General features: G+C 38.9%; 1 protein-coding gene across 4 annotated transcripts in view; it reads left to right on the top strand.

Annotated features, from left to right (window-relative positions):
• The window catches only part of GALNT1 (polypeptide N-acetylgalactosaminyltransferase 1), a 206473-nt gene that overhangs the window by 123168 nt on the left and 62100 nt on the right, over positions 1 to 21205 (top strand). For all 4 annotated transcript variants that reach the window (XM_032764075.2, XM_075062626.1, XM_075062625.1 and 1 more), the window contains 2 exons: positions 15032 to 15239; positions 19351 to 19521. In XM_032764075.2, coding sequence (XP_032619966.1) covers positions 15032 to 15239; positions 19351 to 19521 — 379 coding nt within the window. The remainder of the gene's footprint in view (positions 1 to 15031; positions 15240 to 19350; positions 19522 to 21205) is intronic.

Raw genomic sequence — 21205 nt, 5'->3', positions numbered from 1 at the left:
CAGGTACTGGGTTGCAGCTCTCTGCATATCAGCCTAGATTGCCTCAACAGGATCTGATTTATGTCCAGTACCTGCAAGTCTATTCCTTCCTCCAGCAATAATAGTAGTAAGCAGTGACAACAGCATCCTTAAAACAAAGTATTATTTATTTAGAACAAAAGCATTTAAGATAAAAACAGTTCTTAACACAGACATCTGTTTTACCAGATAACTAACCACCTTCCTCATGGTTATCCTGTGGAATGGTCTAAGTTTCCTGTAGACCGCTTCCCTCCCCCAAGATCGCTACAGTCTGGTTGGCATAGTCTTTCCCATGAGTCATAAAACCATTTCTCCCCCATGCGGTGGGGAGAGCCCCATTTAAAAGCTAAGTCTTTTTGATCTTGAATTTCCCAACCTGGCAAAAGATCCTTGTAGATAGGCTGTAAAGTCCTTGAAGCTGTTAGCTTTGCTAATTGTCTTTCAAGTGTGTGCTGGGATTTTCTTACCTGGAGCCATTGTCTTTCTGTTGGTTCTTCCTACAGCCCTTTTTAAGCTAGATCAATGCATTCATATAGGAAACTTTTATAACAAAATACCCAACAGTTTACCCTTAGTGACCAAGTCACATACAGTGTTCACAACATCATTATATTACTGTATTCTTAAATTACACAGTAATTCCATGTGCTTCACATACTTTTCTTCATTTGTCACATTTTGTAATTCTTAGTTTTTTAACAATGTAAGCACACAAATTTAAATATAAAACTAAAATGAAAAAATACATTAATATGTATAATAAAATTTCAAATCCTTAAAAATCAGAACATTCTGTTCTTACAAAGTTTTTAAAAAACATTTCATTGAAATTAACATGTTTTCATGGGACATTTCAGTTTTGACTAAAGGACTTTCTCTGATTTAAAAAAAAAAAATGTTCTGTCAACATTTTTGACTAGTTGTGGACAGGTAAACTAACTTTATAATTAACTACCTTGATTCCTGAATTGTGTGAGAGGGTGATGGTTGAAAAGATTTTTTTTTCATAATTGGCTCCTGATTAAATTAATAAAATATATTCTCTGTATGGTATAAGACTTGAATTTTTCACATAAATATGTGTTGAAGTATTACGATAGTGTAAGGAAAAAATAAGCAATGTGTATATAGGGTTGCAGAAAAAAATGCATGTATTGGAAGAATAGTACATGACAGGCATGGCCTTTGACGCTGTCCTCAGAACTTTAGCTCTGCCGCTTCAACACCTGCCTCCACATTGCTTGGAAATCTTGTGTTGTAGAGTAACCATAGAAACAAAAATTCAAAAGAAATATTACTTATACAATAACTGGAATTTTTGCAGATGTTTTGTCCTGTGTCCCCTCGCATTGTGCCTTACAGGTGTGCTCTGTCTTCTGTCCTTTTTCCCCCTCTGCTGCAGAGCCTTCTTGGGTTTTGTAGTTGAGAAGGAACTGGAGTGGCGGCTGTTCCATCCTTCCCTATATACTTTCTCATCGGAATATGAGGCTTTATAGATCACAGGTGTGGATCATAGATGTTGCTGACTTAAAAGCTCCAATCAGGAGCACACAGGCATGCACGCATCCTGTGGTGGAGCACCCATATGGACAAAACTTCTCAAAGAGCTGTAGTTACTATACATGTTAGCTCTTCATTCACTTTAGCTAAATAATGCATTGTCTAAATTGCACATAAATTATTTTATGTATTTGAGATCTCTGAAAAATTACCGGTGTAGTAGCTTAGACAAAGGATAAAATTTCAACACCTTTATCTCAATCTCCCTTTCCTCCCCCTCCTCCTCCTCCTGTTTTTTTTAGTAGTTATTTCTTAAAACAGATCAAATCTGGATTCTAATTTGAATAAACTTTCCAAATTAATTAGAATATGTATGTACAAATTTAACATAAGCTTGCATTTTCATCTTTAATGATATTCACTATTTCATCTTTCAAAAACATTTTAACTGGCACTATTTTGGAATAGTGATAAAGGTCAATCATGGAGAGCCAGTTTTAATTGGAGCCTGGAAATGGTGAGGAATGACTTGTAAACACTGTGGCAAACTAATATAGGAGTATTATTTCCTTTACTTTTGTTGTTCTAGATAATGTCATATCTTTTCAATTTTAATGGAAGAGGGGTCATTCAACCCCATTTTAAAATTAGAAACTCCTTCATTTTGAAGTCAGATGTTAGCCCCATAAAAGCCTAAACTCTTTTGAAGTCAGCTTTTTTTTCTGTTTGTTATGAAAAGCAGAACACTTGTGTACCCTTTGTAACCAAAAGGAAACTTATGTTTCAGATGTTGAGGCTTAAACTTCTAAAATAGTTTCTAATTTGGTCTAGAGCAGGGGTTCCCAAAGTTGGTTCGCGGCTTGTTCAGGGTAAGCCCCTGGTGGGGGCTCGCAGCCCCCAGTGGCCGTGGTTCGCCGTTCCCAGCTAATGGGAGCTGCAGAAAGCGGCGCAGGCTGGGCCACCGCTTCCCGTGCCTCTCATTGGCTGAGAACAGCAAAAAGCGGTGGCCCAGCGTGCACTGTTCTCCGCAGCTCCCATTGGCTGGGAACAGCGAACCGCGGCCACTGGGAATTGAGTGGCCGTACATGTGGATGCTCAGGTAAACAAAAAGTGTCTCGTGGCCCGCAAGGGCTTATCCTGAAGAAGCTGTGAACCAACTTTGGGAATCCCTGGTTAGTGATACAGTATTGATAATTTGAGACCACTAAAATATATTTCGCTTGTAGTTTTTTGTCAGCTATTGAGAAGTGTTCTCGCCACCCCTCCACCATCCAAACAGGTCTGTTTGATTTCACGGGAAACATTATATTAAATTAGTGAAGGCTATGAGACACAATAGTTGAAAGGATAAAGGTTTTTACACATGCTGGTTAAGTATTCGGTTGTATTGAAATAAGCCTTTTTTTAAAAGGAGATGTTCATCCTAGCTAAGTAGCATATTTCAAATTCTAGTATGAGACAATTTAATTAGAATAGAGTAAGCAGTCAGTTTTGCCTGGAGCCTGTTGTGTACCTGCCAGTCTCTGCTCCTAGCAAAGTGAATTTGCATAATATCATAGTTTTGTTTACTCTGGAAAGAAAAGCATTAGGGAAACATGTTACTTTTGCATCTTTAGCTACTGAACAAAATTATGAAGCATTATTAATTTTATATATATGACTGTTGTCTTTTTTTTATATGTAACATTTTGCCAGCAAGTAACCAGTTAAAAAGAGGATCCTGATGTCCTGCAGTGGTCCAAAAGCTGTCCTGCAGTGGTCCAAGAGTGAGAGTACCAACCACAGGGCAGACTATTAAGAACCAGGGCACAACCCCCAAATTGATTGAGTCTGTATTTAGATTTCACCAACCAGTTGTCAAGTGTTCACTTGTCAAGCACTGTAACAGCTTTAATATGGAGTCAGACAGTCCCCTGGGGTACTCTAATCTGTCTCACCACCCAAGTAAGCCTGATTTTGCGATAGATGTTCCCTTACACCAAGGATCACAGCAATATTCAGGTTACTCCCACTCCCAAAGGACCAGTTACTTATCCCAGTCAGTTGCACTTCAGATCTCACAACAATGACCAGGATTGTAAACAATTCCATGTAACTATCTAAAGATTTATTATATAGGGAAAGGAAACGAGTATTATTTGCAAGGTTAAAGTAGGTAAGCATATATACACACGAGTTCCAAACTTCAGTTTCAAAAAGTAATAGAAGCTTCTATAACAAACAAGCTCTATATGTTCTTTAGGGCTAACCCAGACTAAGCACTGCGGTGTAGTGCTTATGGCTAGTAATTCTTGTCCCCAGAGTCCAAGCAGCATAAAGATAGAGTTCCTTTTTGTTGGGGGATTTTATCTCCCCCCCCGCCCCACGTCCCTCGTTCTGCTTTACGCTGCAGACTCAGTTGATGGGAGGAATTTACTTGCATGACTCATCTTCATGGGCAGGGGAGAGTAAACAGACTTTTATCCTTTTTAATGTTCCACACTAGTCTATCTGGTGTTGATGGGCCTTCTGTGATGGGAAGGGACATAACGTTTTCTGTGGTAAACCAGCATTTCACACTAATTAATGCCTCTCACCTATCTGGTGATTTATACAGTTACAAAGAACCACAATGCAAATATTCAAATATTATCTTACAGTATGAGATACAGATGTTATAAATGAGATTAATGCATGCTGCAATTTACAAGCATTCCATAAAGTCTAAAGACATTCTTATAATTCTAATTTCTATTTTAATAATACTAACACACAGCTATGTATTTGGAGTGTAGACATGGGGACCTTTGTGTGAGCTGGCACCTGATCTGTCAGTGTTGCACCTGAGCTAATTAGTTCCTCTGTACTATGAATTGGGTCAGCACTGGATGACTGCAGGTCACATCAAAAGGGAATGCGCTAGCAAGGATCAGGGAAGAAACCAGGTGAAACCGTGCTAGCTAGCCAAACATACACAGAAAAACCATTCAGATCTTTAAAAAGAGATGTCAGTCCTACTTCCATTTATTATGAGCCGCTGTGGCAGGGCCATTGCAGAGAATTATTGAACTATTTATTTCAACTTTTAAATGACTACATAAGAATGACCATACTGGGTCAGACCAAAGGTCCATCTAGCCTAGTATCCTATCTTTCAACAGTGGCCAGTGCCAGGTGCCCCAGAGGGAATGAACAGGACAGGTAATCAAGTTATCCATGCCTTTATGCCCATTCACAGCTTCTGGCAAACAGAGGCTAGGGACACCGTCCCTGCCCATCCTGGCTAATAGCCATTAATTGGCCTATACTCCTTGAACTTCATAAGTTCTTTTGTGCACCGTTTTATAGTCTTGGCTTTCACAGCATGCTATGGGAAGGATTCCATGTGTTTGCCTTGCATTGTGTGAAAAAATACTTCCTTTTGTTTGTTTTAAACCCGCTGCCTATTAATTTCATTTGGTGACCCCTGTTATTGTTTATGAGAAGGAGTAAATAACACTTCCTTATTTACTTTCTCCACACCAGTCATGGTTTTATAGACCTCTGTCATATCCCCCCTTAGTCATCTCTTCCAAGCTGAAAAGTCCTAGTCTGTTTAATCTCTCCTCAGACGGAAGCAGTTTCATGCCCCTAATCATTTTTGTTGCCCTTTTCTGAATTCCAGTATATATTTTTTGAGATGGGGTGACCACATCTGCACACAGTATTCAAGTTGTGGGCGTACTGTGGATTTATATAGAGGCAATATATTTTCTGTCTTATTATCTATCCCTTTCTTAACGATTCTCAACGCTTTTGACTGCTCCTGCACATTGAGTGGATGTTTTCAGAGAACTATCCACAATGAGTCTCAGATTTCTCGAGTGGTAACAGCTAATTTAGACCCCAGCATGTTATATATATATATAGTTGGGATTATGTTTTCCAATGTGCATTACTTTGCATTTATCAACATTGAATTTCATCTGCCATTTTTTTTGCCCACTCAGTTTTGTGAGATTCTTTTGTAGCTCTTCGCAGTCTGTCTGGGACTTAACTATCTTGAGTACTTTTGTATCATCTGCAAATTTTGTATCATCAAATTTTGTATCATCTGCAAATCACTGTTTACTCCTTTTTCCAGATCATTTATGAATAAGGTGCAGGACTGGTCCCAATACTGATTTCTAGAAGGTTACCACTCTTTACCCCTCTCCATTCTGAAAACTGGCCATTTATTCCTACCCTTTGTTTTGTATCTTTTAACCAGTTACCAATTCATGAGAGGACCTTCCCTTTTATCCCATGACAGCTTACTTTACTTAAGAGCCTCTGGTGAGGGACCTTGTCAAAGGCTTTCTGAAAATCTAAGTACACTGTATCACTGGATCCCCCTTGTCCTCATGCATGTTGACCCACTCAAAGAATGCTAATAAATAGATGAGGTACAATTTCCCTTTACAAAAACCATGTTAACGCTTCCCCAACAAATTATGTTCATCTATGTTTCTGACAATTCTGTTTTTATAACTTCAACCAGTTTGCCCAGTACTGAAGTCAGGGTTACTGGCCTGTAAGTGCTGGGATCGCCTCTAGAGTCCTTTTTAAAAATTGGCATCTCATTAGCTGTCCTCCACTTCTGAAAGGTTGCCAACTCCGGGTCTAGATCATTGGGCTCAGTGGGTAGTGATCAATGGTTCCATGTCTAGTTGGCAGCTGGTATCAAGTGGAGTCCCTTAGGGGTCGGTCCTGGGGCCGGTTTTGTTCAATATCTTCATTAATGGTCTGGAGGAGGGTGTGGATTAGACTCTCGACAAGTTTGGAGCCGACACTAAACTAGGAGGAGTGGTAGATATGCTGGAGGGTAGGGATAGGACACAGAGGGACCTAGACAAATTCGAGGATTGGGCCAAAAGAAACCCAGTGAGGTTCAACAAGGACAAGTGCAGAGTCCTGCACTTAGGATGGAAGAATCTCATTCACTGTTACAGACTAGGGACCAAATGGCTAGGAAGCAGTTGTGCAGAAAAGGACCTAGGGGTTACAGTGGACGAGAAGCTGGATATGAGTCAACAGTGTGCCCTTGTTGCTAAGAAGGCTAATGGCATTTTGGGCTGTATAAGTAGGTGCGTTGCCAGCAGAGCAAGGGACGTGATCATTCCCCTCTATTCGACATTGGTGAGGCCTCATCTGGAGGACTGTCCAGTTTTGGGCCCCGCAGTACAAGAAGGATGCGGAAAAATTGGAAAGAGTCCAGCGGAGGGCAACAAAAATGCTTAGGGTGCGGGAGCACATGACTTATGAGGAGAGGCTGAAGGAACTGGGATTGTTTAGTCTGCAGAAGAGAAGAGTGAGGGGGGAATTTGATAGCTGCTTTGAACTACCTGAAAGGGGGTTCCAAAGAGGATGGATCTAGACTATTCTCAGTGGTAGCAAATGACAGAACAAGGAGTAATGGTCTCAAGTTGCAGTGGGGGAGGTTTAGGTTGGATATTAGGAAAAACTTTTTCACTCGGAGTGGTGAAGCACTGGAATGGGTTACCTAGGGAGGTGGTGGGAATCTCCTTCCTTAGAGGTTTTTAAGGTCAGGCTTGACAAAGCCTTGGATGGGATGAATTAGTTGGGAATTGGTCCTGCTTTGAGCAGGGGGTTGGACTAGATGACCTCCTGAGGTCCCTTCCAACCCTGATATTCTATGATTCTATGTGCTCTTCTGCACCTGTCGGCCTTCCCCTAGCCCTTAGTTTAAAAACCGCTCTACAACATTTTTAATTTTAAGTGCCAGCAATCTGGGTTCCATTTTGGTTTAGGTGGAGCCCATCCTTCCTGTATAGGCTGCCCTGTTCCTAAATGTTTTCCCAGTTCCTAATAAATCTAAACTCCTCCTCCCTACACCATTATCACATCCACACATTGAGACCCTGCAGTTCTGCCTGTCTAGCTGGCTCTGCACATGGAAGTGGAAGCATTTCAGAGAATGCTGCCATGGAGGTCCTGGACTTCAATCTCTTACCTAGCAGCCTAAATTTAGTCTCCAGGACCTCTCTTCTATTCTTCGCTATGTCATTGGCATCTACAGGTAACACAACCACCAGCTCTTCACCAGCATTACACATAAGTCTATCTAGATGTCTCGAGAGAATCTGCAACCTTTGCACCAGGAAGGCAAGTAACCATGCGGTTCTTCTGGTCATGGCAAATCCAGCTGTCTAGGTTTCTAATGATAGAATCCCCCATAACTATTACCTGTCTTCCTAATCATTGCAGTTTATATTTATACAATAGGTAACTAACAATTAGGGCTGTTAAGCAATTAAAAAAATTAATCACGATTAATGATGCTATTAATTCTACTGTTAAACTATAATGGAATACTATTTAAATATTTTTGGATGTTTTCTACATTTTCAAATGTATTGATTTAAATTGCAACACAGAATACAAAGTGTACTGTGCTCACTTTATATTGATTTTTATTACAAATATTTTTCAATTCACATAATAGAAGCACTGCAGTGCAATCTCTTTATCATGAAAGTTGAACTTAAAAATGTGGAATTAGGTACAAAAAATAACTGCACTCAAAAACAAAATGTAAAACTTTAGAGCCTACAAATCTGCTCAGTCCTACTTCTTGTTCAGCTAATCGCTGAAACAAGTTTGTTTACAATTGCGGAAGATAATGCTGCCCTCTTCTTGCTTACAATGTCACCTGAAAGTGAGAACGGATGTTTACATGGCACTGTTGTAGTCAGCGTCACAACATATTTACGGGCCAGATCTGCTGAAGATTCATATGTTCCTTTATGCTTCAACCACCATTCCAGACGTCATGCATCCACACTGATGACAGGTTCTGCTTGATAACGATCCAAACTGACATGTTCATTTTCATCATCTGAATCAGATGCCACCAACAGAAGGTTGATTTTCTTTTTGGTGGTTCAGATTCTGTAGTTTCTGCACCAGTGTGTTGCTCGTTTAAGAATTTTGAAAGCATGCTTCACACCTCATCCCTCTCAGATATTGGAAGGCACTTCAGATTCTTAAACCTTAGGTTAAGTGCTGTAGCTATCTTTAGAAATCTCACACTGATACCTTCTTTGTGTTATGTCAAATCTGCAGTGGAAGTGTTTTTAAAATGAATAAGGTGCTGGGTCATCATTCCAAGACTGCTATAACATGAAATATATGGCAAAATGCAGGTAAAACAGAGCAGGAGACATACAGTTCTCCCACAAGGAGTTCAGTCACTAAGTAATTAATGCATTATTTTTTTTAACAAGCATCGTCAGCATGGAAGCATGTTCTCTGGGATGGTGGCCGAAGCATGAAGGGGCATACAAATGTTTAGCGTACCTGGCACGTAAATACCTTGCAATGCCAGGTACAAAAGTGCCATGTGAATGTCGGTTCTCACTTTCAAGTGATGTAAATAAGAAGAGTGCAGCATTATTTCCTGTAAATGTATACCAACTTGTTTGTTTTTAGCAGTTGGTTGAACAAGAAGTAGGACTGAGTGGACTTGTAGGCTCTAAAGTTTTACTTTGTTCTGTTTTTAAGTGCATGTAGGTAAGCAAAGATCTACATTTGTAAGTTACACTTTCACACTAAAGAGATCACACTACAGTACTTGTATGAGATGAATTGAAAAATAGTAATTTTTTATTTTACAGTTCAAATACGTCTAATAAAATAATATAAAGGGAGCACTTTGTATTCTGTGTTCTAATTTAATCAATATATTTAAAAATGTAGAAAAACACCCAAAAATATTTAATAAATTTCAACTGGTATTCTACGGTTTGAAAGTGCAATTAATTTTTTAAGTTAATCGCACAAGTTAACTGCAATTAATCGAGAGCCCTACTAATAATCTCAAGCTAATTTCAATTTGGGACAGCAGTACTTGAAATTTCCCAAAGAATGTTTAATAGTTTAACTATTTCTTATATCCGTATGTTTTTTGCCCCTCGTTTTTATGTAGTGTACTGTAAGTTTTTTGTTTCAGGTTTGTGGAAAATAATATGAATATCTTGTCCAAAGCTTTGAGTGGGATGAGTTTTAATCTTTCCATTCAGAAAGTATTTATCCTTAATTTGAATGCAAATATTTGCAGATTTAGTAATTGTCTACAAGATTTGCATGTAAGTTTTCTCTACTCCAGTTTTTGTACTTGATTTAATTTATTTTTCCTTCTGCCTCAGCCTTCTTTTTTGGTATTTCCAGAAGATGCTCTGTTCAACTAAACCACTTCATATAAAAAGTTGAAATACCATACACTTACCTAATTTTGTAATTTGATGTGCCAAGTGCATACGCATTTTTAGTTAAGTCCAATAGGAAAATAAGTTCAACCAAACCAAAAATTATGAGCCAGAACGTATTGTAAATTACCATTTCCCTAAATCTGGGTTTTTAAAAATTTTACTGAAATGTTAACTGTCAGCAACAAAAAAAAAAAAAAAAAAAAACAACTCTGCTGCTTGGAATGCATACCAACTGAGCTAAAAATGTATTTGTCGCTTTATGCATATAGGTCACTTTTTAAAAACAGTGTATTCTTTATAATCTGTTGAGCACTTTCAGGAAAAATTCTGTAGAATTTAATAAAAATACAAAAGATAGTTTTCTCTAGAAGCTAGTCTTGAAAACCAATAGAAATATAGAGATAACATCCTTTCTATATAATCTTTCTATCAATATTTTGAATTCAGTGTTGGGTGACCAGATGTCCCAATTTTATAGGGACAGTCCCGATATTTGGGGCTTTTTTTAATATGGGCTCCTATTACCCCCCCCACCCCTGTCCTGATTTTTCACACTTGTTGTCTGGTCACCCTAATTCAATGGCATCCATTAGACGCCGTACTGCAATTAGTTTACTATTCCATGAAGTATATATTTTCATTCTTTTTTATTGTTTACCAAAAAACTACAGTACAAGAATGTAAAGATTTCAAAATTAGGTGCTCAAGTTAGAAAATGCCGGAATTAAGATTGCCAGTCAGGCCTCAATTCAGACCTCTACGCATCGTGATAGAATTTTGCTGCCTATTGCATAAGAGGTAGTCTGCGACAGAGCGGGAGTAGACCCAGCTTTCCTGGTTTCTAGTCCAATAACTTAACTATAGATAAATATTCTTGCTATCCTTACAACCCTCTGACTAATTTGCTATCCATCTAGTGCCCTAAATGAAGCAGGAATCCTGTTCTTAAAAAAATGCAGTATATGAATATGTAATTAGACTGCATCATAACACATACACCTAAGGGGGCCTAATTCAGGTTGTGGTGGCAGCTTAGATTATGGCATTTTCTAACTTTGCATGCTTGACTTTGCAAGCTTACCATTCTTTTAATGTAATGTTTTAATATCTCTTCCTATGTTTAAGTAAACTGAAAAAACAAGTCCCACCATAATACATGGATCATTAGCAGGTTTCAGCCTAAAAGCTTTAGATCTCCAACACAGACCATTGTCACCTGAGCAAAAGGCATCATTACTATATAGAGGATAATAGCCTTCTACTGCTATATGAAGCAGTCCCTGGAGAGAAAAGTTGGGTGACACAATACATACTTCAACAGTGACTTACACAACTAATTGCGGAAGAACATTGGCAGTCAGAATTCCTAGGTTCTTTTCCTGACTGACTTCTCTGGAGGGAGGTTTTGAGTCAGGCAGCAAGACATTTCCCTTTTTTCCTTTTATTTCTGAGTAGACTTGCAGTACTACCTAAGGTCTCAATCCATTTAATACTGAGCATAGTGTTTATTGCTATGAACAGTCCCCTTGAAGGTGGTGGAACTGGAAATACTCACTCACAGTAGTGTTTTCACTTTTTGCAAATTAGGCCCCAACTTGGTATCCCTGACCTCCATTTAAAATACTGTTGCCCTTAGCTAGATCGTTTCCAAGAGAGACTCATTTCTCTTTTTTTTAGAGCTGGTTGAAAAATGAAGATGTATGTATGTGAGTGAAACATGAATGTTTTTAATAATTTTTTTTCCCAAATTTCAAAATCAAGATATAGAAATTTCAAAATTTGAACAATTTTCAACCTGGTTCTATAATTGTTTTAAATGGTTAAGGAAAAATTCCATCAACATTTTTCCTGTGTCTGACATTCAGAATTCATAGAATTTTTGATCAGATTCATTTTCTGAAAAATAGTAGCTCTTTAATCTTTACATGAAATGTGTGAGCATGCCTTTTACTGTACTGTAAGCAGGACAAGATGGCTCACACTGGATCTTTGCCAGTCCTGGTTGTGTTGTTTGTTTTTAAAAATGTTGTTCGTTTCTGGTAGAGCCTTACCAGTCTCCTGGTATTACACTTGCACGCTTCAGGTCAGCATCATTGCCTCAGTTGATTTAGCTATAAATGGTTAGGCTATTTTCAAAGCTTACAGCAACTACTGAATTTTCCACAGGAAGAACACATTAATCAATATGACACTCTCCTTCTTTCTCATGAGGTGGCTGGTGTAGGAGGGAAAGAACAGAAATTGAAACCATGGCTTTTACAAAGATCAGAGCGAAGTATTGCCATAAGCCTGACCCACAGTTCTGTTCGTTTAATGTGTCTGGAAGGGTGCAATTAAATCGAGAGGAATATATTTGGTTGTGATAAAATTGGCTTATTTAATCTTAATTAATATTTTGTAAGCAGTGCTGTATACTCAAACTAAATGCCTTTTGTAAGATATTTTACAGAGAAGTATTATGTATTCTTGGTTGGCTTGTGCCACTCAGGTTATCCTTTTTTTCATTCAGTCCTTTTTAGAACATTCTAGCAAAAATTAAGTCTCTTTGATTTTCTCTGGAGAAGATAGAGATCTATTTAAAATCTATCCTGCTTGTAGATTCTTTTGGTATAACACAGCTTTCAAGATCTGTCAAAATGCACTTCTACTTTTTTTCCTTCACTAGATTGTCACTGGAGGGTCAATTAGAGCTCATTCAGTCAAAGCAATGGCAACAAATGGTAGTCGCCCTCAAGTCAGCTCTGCCTCGAGATTTGCAAGACAGCGGCTAAGAGTTCATGGCGTATTTTGTGCAACATTACACTTCCCATACATTGCACAACCTAGTTTATTTTATAGTGGCTCCTTTTTGTAGATTTACTTTCCTACACAAGCAGTAAAACTCTCCACCTTTATTCCAGACACTTGATGTAGCTATAGAATATATTACATTAGATTGCTTATTTACTTGTTTATACATATGCAATAGACTTGAAATCTGCTAATTGTGAACACAGCCAGTTTGTGATTGTGTTCCTACCACTGTTAATCATATTCTTTCTTCCCTGTCCCCTCAATTGTTTGTTCTCCCACTGGTTGCCACACATCCTAAACTAGCTCTTCAGGGTAAGAGACTATCCGCCCATGTGAGATTTGGTCCTTTGGCAGCTATTGTAATACAAATAATTTTAATTCCATGGGTGAGTGATAATCTGCTAGAGCTAGTGTATTGCATTAGTTCCTTTACTTAAGGAAAGCTAGTTGGTCGTTCGACGATTCAAATATTCATTTATGCTTAGATGATTTTGCCTTTTATTTTAGCTGTGAGGAGTTGAAGTGATAAATTAATAGGGACACCTTAGGCAGAAACTGAAATTCTAAAGGAAGCAAAAATGAAATTAGTCATGTATTAAATCTGCATGTGAGGAAATTTTCCTTAATTATAGTACCACAGAACCCATACCATCAAACTGTCTCATAGTCTTCTACTTTCTTCATTACTTTCTGGTAGTGAGGTGAATGTCTCCCACTATAGATAAGTAGGCTTGACAGAATTCTGTTTTTTTACGTAATTTTGATGGATAGTGTCAATATTTATTTTTAAGCATTTCTTCAATTTTTAGCTACTTAATTTCTCATAACTGTAAAAATTTATGGGGAGAACAGACAACAGAATGGGGATCAAATACTGACAGTAGACACTGAGATTTTAAGTTTTATAACAGTTAAACTGACAATTGTCAACATCACATATCAAAATATACTAAGTAAATAGTTGTAAATCCAAACTGTAAATTCTCATGCAGCATTTTTCTTTATCTGTAAATTTCAATTATCTATGCCAGGGGTTCTCAAACTTCATTGCACCACCACCCGCTTCTGACAACAAAAATTACTACATGATCCCAAGAAGGGGGACTATAGACTGAGCCCCACTGCTCCAGGTGTGGGGACCGAAGCCAAAGGGTTTCATCTCCAGGGGTGGCCTGTAACATGTGCCCTGTCACCCAGGGCTGAAGCCGAAGCCTGAGCCCTGGGCAGTGGGACTTGGGTTATGCCCTGGGCTCCAGCCAACCTGAGCACTAGCCCTAGTGATTCCTTTAAAATGGGGTCCCAGCCCACAGTTTTGAGAACCGCTGGTATATGGAAAACAATTTTAAATGGTTTATGTGTGTGCGGTGAACTTAACATTTACCAATAAAAATCTAGTCCTTCAAAGACTGAGTCTGCAGCCACCTAGGTATTCTGAGCCTGCGTGGTTGCAGAGATGTATGTCTACTGCTGCAAAAACTTGGTTATCTCAATTGATCCTAATATAAGCATCTTACATTCCCCATCTCTTTCATGGTATGCAGTGAGAGAAGGGAATAAGGGAAACTGAGCAGGAAAAAGGAACAGCGAAACCTATGGGAAGAAATTATGTCCCTTGTTTCATAGCTCAGTGTTTCACATGGTCTTTCACTGAAGTACTGGGAGGTTTTCTTGTTGTGCTATTCTGATGCTCTTTTCCCTATAGCTTTCATATCTATTTTCAGAATACTACAATACCGCCATCTGAGAATACTCAGCCATTTCTGGGCAAATAAGGCTTCATATCATTTCAATCTCCTAAAGGAGTGGAAGTCCTAGAACTGTAGTCTCCATTATAGTATCTTAGAACAGTAGTATAACCTTACTGATAAGTGCTGACAGCCACATTATTATATGTAAAATGGTAGCCGCCCATTTAAAAAAAATAACTGTTTCAAAATGCTATTCACAGGTAGGCACACAATCACCTCTACAGTTGAGAGCACAAATAATCTATGCAGGTTTGTACATGAAGCTATACAAATTCAAAGTACAGAGTTAAGTATTAATATGCTAGTGGGAGGCATATTTGAAGGAGCAGCCTTAGACTGAAGACTTAAAGAAAAGTGTTAAATGTCCTTTTGTAGATATGCAGGAGACATTTTAAAAGTATTTTAACATCCAAGTGATGTGGCATGTTATATTGTTAACATCTGAGACTTGTGGTGTTGCAACTTGCGGGTCTGAGTGTGTCAGGACTCCCCTTTTACAGAACAGTTTGGTTTCTTTCCCACTGATGGATCACTCATGTAGATTTCAATATGATTGCTCTTTTCTTCTGTTTTTCTTTGCACTCTTAATGAGTTAGAAGTACTGCTGAAACAAGATTTCTGAGTTTTCTTGTGAATCTGGATCACAGATTGTATAGTTACATTGTATCGCTACTGGAGCTAGTCATATCATTACCATGTAACCTTAACTCATATTTCTTATCAATTGGTCATATTTTGCAGACTTCTTGAAGAGACCACTAGAAAACTATGTGAAAAAGTTAAAAGTACCAGTTTATGTGATTCGAATGGAGCAACGTTCTGGATTGATCAGAGCCAGGTTGAAGGGGGCTGCTGCTTCTAAAGGCCAAGTCATCACCTTCTTAGATGCTCATTGTGAATGTACAGTAGGATGGCTTGAACCTCTGTTGTCCCGAATTAAAGTTGACAGGTAATTATTAATTTGTTGATGTTCTACTTTTTTTAAAGGTTAATGAGGAACACTTTTTTTTTTACTGCAGTTTTAACTTAGTTTCAGCTGAACATATTGTTAACCTACTTTGAAGTAGTGGATTAGTTTTGTAATTTCCCAGAATTTCACAAATGTGTGATTTAAACTAGTGTTCATATGAAATGCTAATATGGGGGAGCTTTTAAAAAGCAAAATTTGCTGTTAAATTTAAACTTACATTGAAATATTTTGTCTGTATGTGTCCTGACTAAACCTTGGTCTACAACTTACGTCAATATGACTGCGTCACTTGTGTTTGGAAATGCACACACCTGAGCAACACAATTATACTGACCGAACTCCTGGTGTTAGTATAACTCTCCCATCAGTGTAAGTATTGTCTTCACTAAGCAATGCAGTGTCACAGCTGCACTGGTGCAGTACTGTAAGTGTAGACAAGCCCTGAGTTAAATACTCCCCCATTCTAGTGAAACATAATAAAACAGAGGGCAGTGTGCTGGAGCTCCTTCACCTGCAGCCTGGCCCACCTACTCGCCCATCTGGAAGAACAGTCTATGGGGAAGTTCTAAAAGATCATTCTGGTCACAACCTACAAAAAACATGAGTGAGGGAGAGTTCAATTTTTTTCATTATTATTATTACGCAATTGGTGTAGGTACCTATAGGAGCAAGATGTTGGAAGTGGGCTTTGCCTGGCTGAAATTCATTAACTACTAATTGTCAGTTTCTGCTTGATGTATGCAAAATAAAGGAGCGGTTGAAGTGTTACATGTTAGGGTTGCGGTCCACTGGTATAATTGCAGGGGGAAGCTTTTAATGTTCTTGTTCACACAATAGAGTTTACTCTAGTCATTGCTGAAAACAATTTAGTTTGAGAACTAAAGTTGTAAGCACAATTCACTATTACACTTCTGTATGTTATGACAGCTCTCCAATCAAAACTCAACATTTTAAATGGTAATTAAAATGTTGAAGTTATACTTCATAGTTCTGGAGGTATAGTTGGGAATTGAGAGGAGGGCCAGGTTTTTAATAAAAATGTTAGCCTTAAAAGAATATACATATTAAAGGAATAGTAAGAAAAGATTAGCATTGTCTTGATTCAGATCTGGTACTATTTCATAATATAGTTTGCTAATCTAGACTAGTTACCAAACGTAGCATAATCTTTCAAGTCATTGGGTGTCGTCATTTTGTTCATTAATATCTTTTTTAAAAAAACAAACACTTTCACATAGCAAATATAGCAGGGAAATCTAAAATTACCTAATACATATATTTACTGTAAAGAAACATCAGAGCCTTGAACGCATGATGAACCAACTGGTTTCAAAAATTTAGTCAGTTCCACTATTTTGGGTTCTCATGATACTTTTGTGTGTGTGTATATGTATGTGTGTGTGTGTGTGTGTATATGTGTGTATATATGTATGTAGGTTATATTTAAGTTATCACCTGTGAATGAGTAGTATACTGTAGAAAAAGACCAGAACAACTGACTTGCCATGAACAAATCCAGGGTGAAAATTAAAAGCTTTTTAACAGTCAGTGAGGTAACATTCTGGAACAGCATCTTAATAAAAGTTGCAGAGAATCCTGTGGCACCTTATAGACTAACAGACGTTTTGGAACGTGAGCTTTCGTTAGTTCCAGACTAACACGGCTTCCCCTCTGATACTTAATAAAAGTTGTGGGGGCAAACAACTTAATTAGTTTTAAGAGAGGTGGGCAAACTTAGGAGTGCAGTTGTGTGATGGGGTTGCTTGGAATGCTAGGGGACAGGGCTCTACAGCCCTGCAGCTCTCTTCCAGTTTGTATCTTAAGTTCCTAAGGCTCATGTGTCAGGATTTCAGCTGGCCACTGACAGGTCAGGAAGGGATTTTTTTTTTTCCCATTCCAGTGTATTCTGGGAGGTTTTTTATCTTCTTCTGAAGCACTAGGATGGCTACGGCTAGAAATGAGACAGTAACCAGAGTTGGCTAACCATTTTCTCTGTCAGGTGCTTGGCTGGTTGGTTTTTGCTTATGTCCTTAGTGCAGGAGTCAGCAGCCTTTCAAAAGTGGTGTGCCGAATCTTCATTTATTCACTCTAATTTAAGGTTTTATATGCCAGTAATACATTTTAATGTTCTTAGATGGTCGCTTTCTGTAAGTCTATAATATACAACTAAACTATTGTTGTATGTAAAGTAAATAAGGTTTTTAAAATGTCTAAGAAGCTTCATCTAAAGTTTAAATTAAAATGCACAGCCCCCTGGACCGGTGGCCAGGACCCAGGGAGTGTGAGTGCCACTGAAAATCAGCACATGTACTGCCTTTTGCACGCATGCCATAGGTTGCCTATCCCGAGTTAGACCCTAAGGAAGGGGTAGGCAACCTATGGCACGCGTGCCCCAGGTAGCACGTGAGCTGATTTTCAGTGGCACTCATGCTGCCCGGGGTCCTGGCCAGCAGTCTGGGGGGCTCTGCATTTTAATTTAACTTTAAATGAAGCTTCTTAGACCATTTTAAAAACCTTATTTACTTTACATACAACAATAGTTTAGTTATATGATTTATTCATAGAAACAGATCTTCTAAAAACTTTAAAATGTGTTACTGGCACATGAAACCTTAAATCAGAATGAATAAATGAAGACTCGGCACAGCACTTCTGCAAGGTTGCTGACCCCTGGTCTAACTGATTACCATGTGAGAGGTTGGGAAGCAGTTTTACCCCAGATCAGATTTGCAGAGACTCTGGGGTTTTTTGTCTTCCTCTGCAGTATGTGTGTGTGGGCCTCTTGCTAGGATAATCAGGATATCTCACTTAATCATTTCTTTGCCATTGTGGGGGCATTGGGCACTGTCGCACCTCCATCCCTTCTGTTTTCTGCCTGTGTCACATAATAATCTAGTATGTTGTGCATTATAATACTTTGATCTCATTTCCATTGTTGGGTTTAGTGTGTGAGTGTTGTGTGGTGTTGGTGGCCTGTGATATACTAGATCAGTTATGGGCAACCTGCAGCCCACGGGTCGCACGCAGCCCGTCAGGGTAATCTGCTGGCAAGGTGCCAGACAGTTTGTTTACATTTGCACGGCTGCCTGCAGCTCCCAGCGGCTGTGGTTCACCATTCCCGGCCAATGGGAGCTGCAGGAAGTGGCAGCAAGCACGTTCATGCAGCCTGCACCACTTCCCGCAGCTCCCATTGGCCGGGAATGGTGAACCACAGCCGCTGGGAGCTGCAGGCAGCCATGCAAATGTATACAAACTGGCGGACTGCCAGCGGATTACCCTGACGGGGCCGCAGGTTGCTCACCGCTGCGCTAGATTATCTAGTGGTCCCTTCTGGCCTAAATAGTGGTGCACCTTTGAGTCATATCTTGATATGTGACTTTCCAAGAAAGGGGATGTGGCCACAGAGTTGTCAAAAAGCATTTCCAAGAATGTTAAGCTGATTACTATCTGAGAATTCATCTTCTAAAGAATAGGACAAAGGACAAGTGGCTTCTTCCTGTTGGAGATCTCTACATGACATCAGTGTATTTGTTAAACAGAGTTGCTTCATTACATCCATTTGTCGATGTTATCTGAGTGTTCCCCCCCAGAGCGAAGACCAAATTTTACTTCAGAACATGTAAGATATCTTGAGCATATATCGAGGGACCGAAAATTCTTATTATCCTGGATCACTGTGTGGCATTGTGAAGTCATTATCACTTTATGCCTCAGTTTTCTTTATGTGCAGCATGAAGATAATTACTCGTTATTGATTACTCCAGGAGTGTTTAGAGGAATGATTAGTTAATGTTTGTATAGTTCTTTGAAAACGTAAAGCACTGTTAGTGTTAAGTAATGTAGTAGTATAAATAAAAATTAAGCCATTACCAAAAACAGGACAAATGTGCACTCTCCCTGGTAGGCAAACACCATTACAAATGGAATGGTAAACACTCTTTTAATTTAGTAAAATGCATATGCCTCCTGACAGCTAAAGTCTTTGTTTGCTGTAAGTTTGAGGGAGTGCTTGTTCTCTACAGTAGGTAAGAGACAAAAGATACAGCTATTGGTCATTTTTTCTAATAAGTTTTGTCACTTCTCTCTTTAGGAGAACAGTAGTGTGTCCTATCATTGATGTAATCAGTGATGACACCTTTGAATACATGGCAGGCTCTGATATGACCTATGGTGGATTCAACTGGAAGTTGAATTTTCGCTGGTACCCTGTTCCTCAGAGAGAAATGGACCGAAGGAAAGGTGATCGGACCCTTCCTGTCAGGTAAGGGGAATTGATTGTATTAGTTTAATTATCAAATACCTAAAATGGTTCATTATTATTTTGTGGTCTCCTTTCCAGATTAGTTTTTACATACAGTAGAATCTCAGAGTTAGGGACACTTCAGGAATGGAGGTTGTTCGTAACTCTGAACAAAACACCAGATTCCAGAGGCAGCTAGGCAGCTTCCTTGTAGGACAGCTTCTTTCCTTGGCCCAGGCAAGCTTGTGTCCCCTTCCCGGCTGGAGTTAGAGAGGACATGAAAGCAGCATGTCCCCCTCCTGGCAGCGGCAGTGAAAACAGCATCCACAGCCTACAGGAAAGCAGCGCAGACCCCAATGCTGCATCTGCTCTGGCTGCCTTGAGTTGGCAGCAGCGGCTGATAGCTTTGCCTGTGAATCTCAGCATCTTCACTTCTTAGCTGTAAGTGGGTGCCCCATGCGTGGGGGTGAGGGTGGAGGTAGGGATGGGGGTTGAGACAGGCAGCCCAGATGTGCCCACCTTCAAGAAACAATACAGGCACTACAGTATTTGCTGCTTCTTTTTATTATTATTATTTTTTGTGTTTACTGCTGGCTGATTGGTTACTTCCAGTTTCATATGGTGTCTGGTTGACCAGTCAGTCCATAACTCTGGTGTTCGTGTCTTTGAGGTTCTACTGTACCAATAATGAGCAAGGTATGATTTATCAACAGTTTGGCATGCTTCTCGGCCTCTTGGCTAAGAGAGGTGAAAACATTATCTAGTATGAAGGCTGTATAGTGATGAGATCTTGCTGCTAAATATGTTTTTAGATTAAACTAATAGTGAAGGAAAAAACAGATTTCTTATAACTTTATTTTAAAATATACCTAATGATTTATTAATTTAATTACCGGAGAGCTTAAATGAACACGAGGTTCCCACATATTTCACGAATAATATACAAATTTTTATTGATGTTTGCCTTTTTCTTATCTATCTTTTATTCTAGGAGAGGAAACGTTTATGATTTAGTGATGTGACGGTTATACACTGATTTTATTTGTAATGAGATCTCTTTTTATTTAGATCGGGGGTGGGGGGGGCTGATTGATTTGAGTCGTTTAAATTAAACATGAATACACTCAGGTTGTCTGTAGCTCTCACCGTTTTGCCTGTGTAATATTTACCCTTGTAGTATCTACTTGTATTTTTAAAATCAGTGGCTTCATTTTGAATTAAAACATGTCAGATATTTCTAACAATAAATATGTGGAGGTAGCTGTTATCTTCTGTTCCATTACAAAGATTCAGAAACTTAAGAGCTCCTTTCCAGGGCTTGATATTATTTTAGTAATCTATATAAGTGTTGTGACCTAACTATTTGTTTTGCATGCAATTGCTTGCAAAGTTTATTGCACCTATACTTAACTGCAGGTTCACAATTGCCATTTGTAAAAAAGTAGTTCAAACTATTTCTGAATAAATGGAATTGCTGATAGAAGACCTTTATACATTCAGTTGACAGTGCTCTTTCATGCTTTTATTTATTTTATTTATATATATAAATATATTCCCCTCTCACCCCTATGAGTGGTATGTGTCTTCCTCAACCTCGGGTCCTCTACCAGAGGCCTGGGAGTTCGAGGGTTCTGCGCAGTATCTTAGCTGTTCCTAGCACTGCACTCTTCTGGACAGACAGCTCTGATGTTGTTCCTGGGATCTG

The sequence above is a fragment of the Chelonoidis abingdonii genome, chromosome 2 (assembly GCF_003597395.2).
Source record: "Chelonoidis abingdonii isolate Lonesome George chromosome 2, CheloAbing_2.0, whole genome shotgun sequence".
Classification (NCBI taxonomy): Eukaryota; Metazoa; Chordata; order Testudines; family Testudinidae; genus Chelonoidis; species Chelonoidis abingdonii.
Note: the sequence above shows the minus strand (reverse complement) of the source record. Positions and strands in the feature narration are given on the sequence as shown.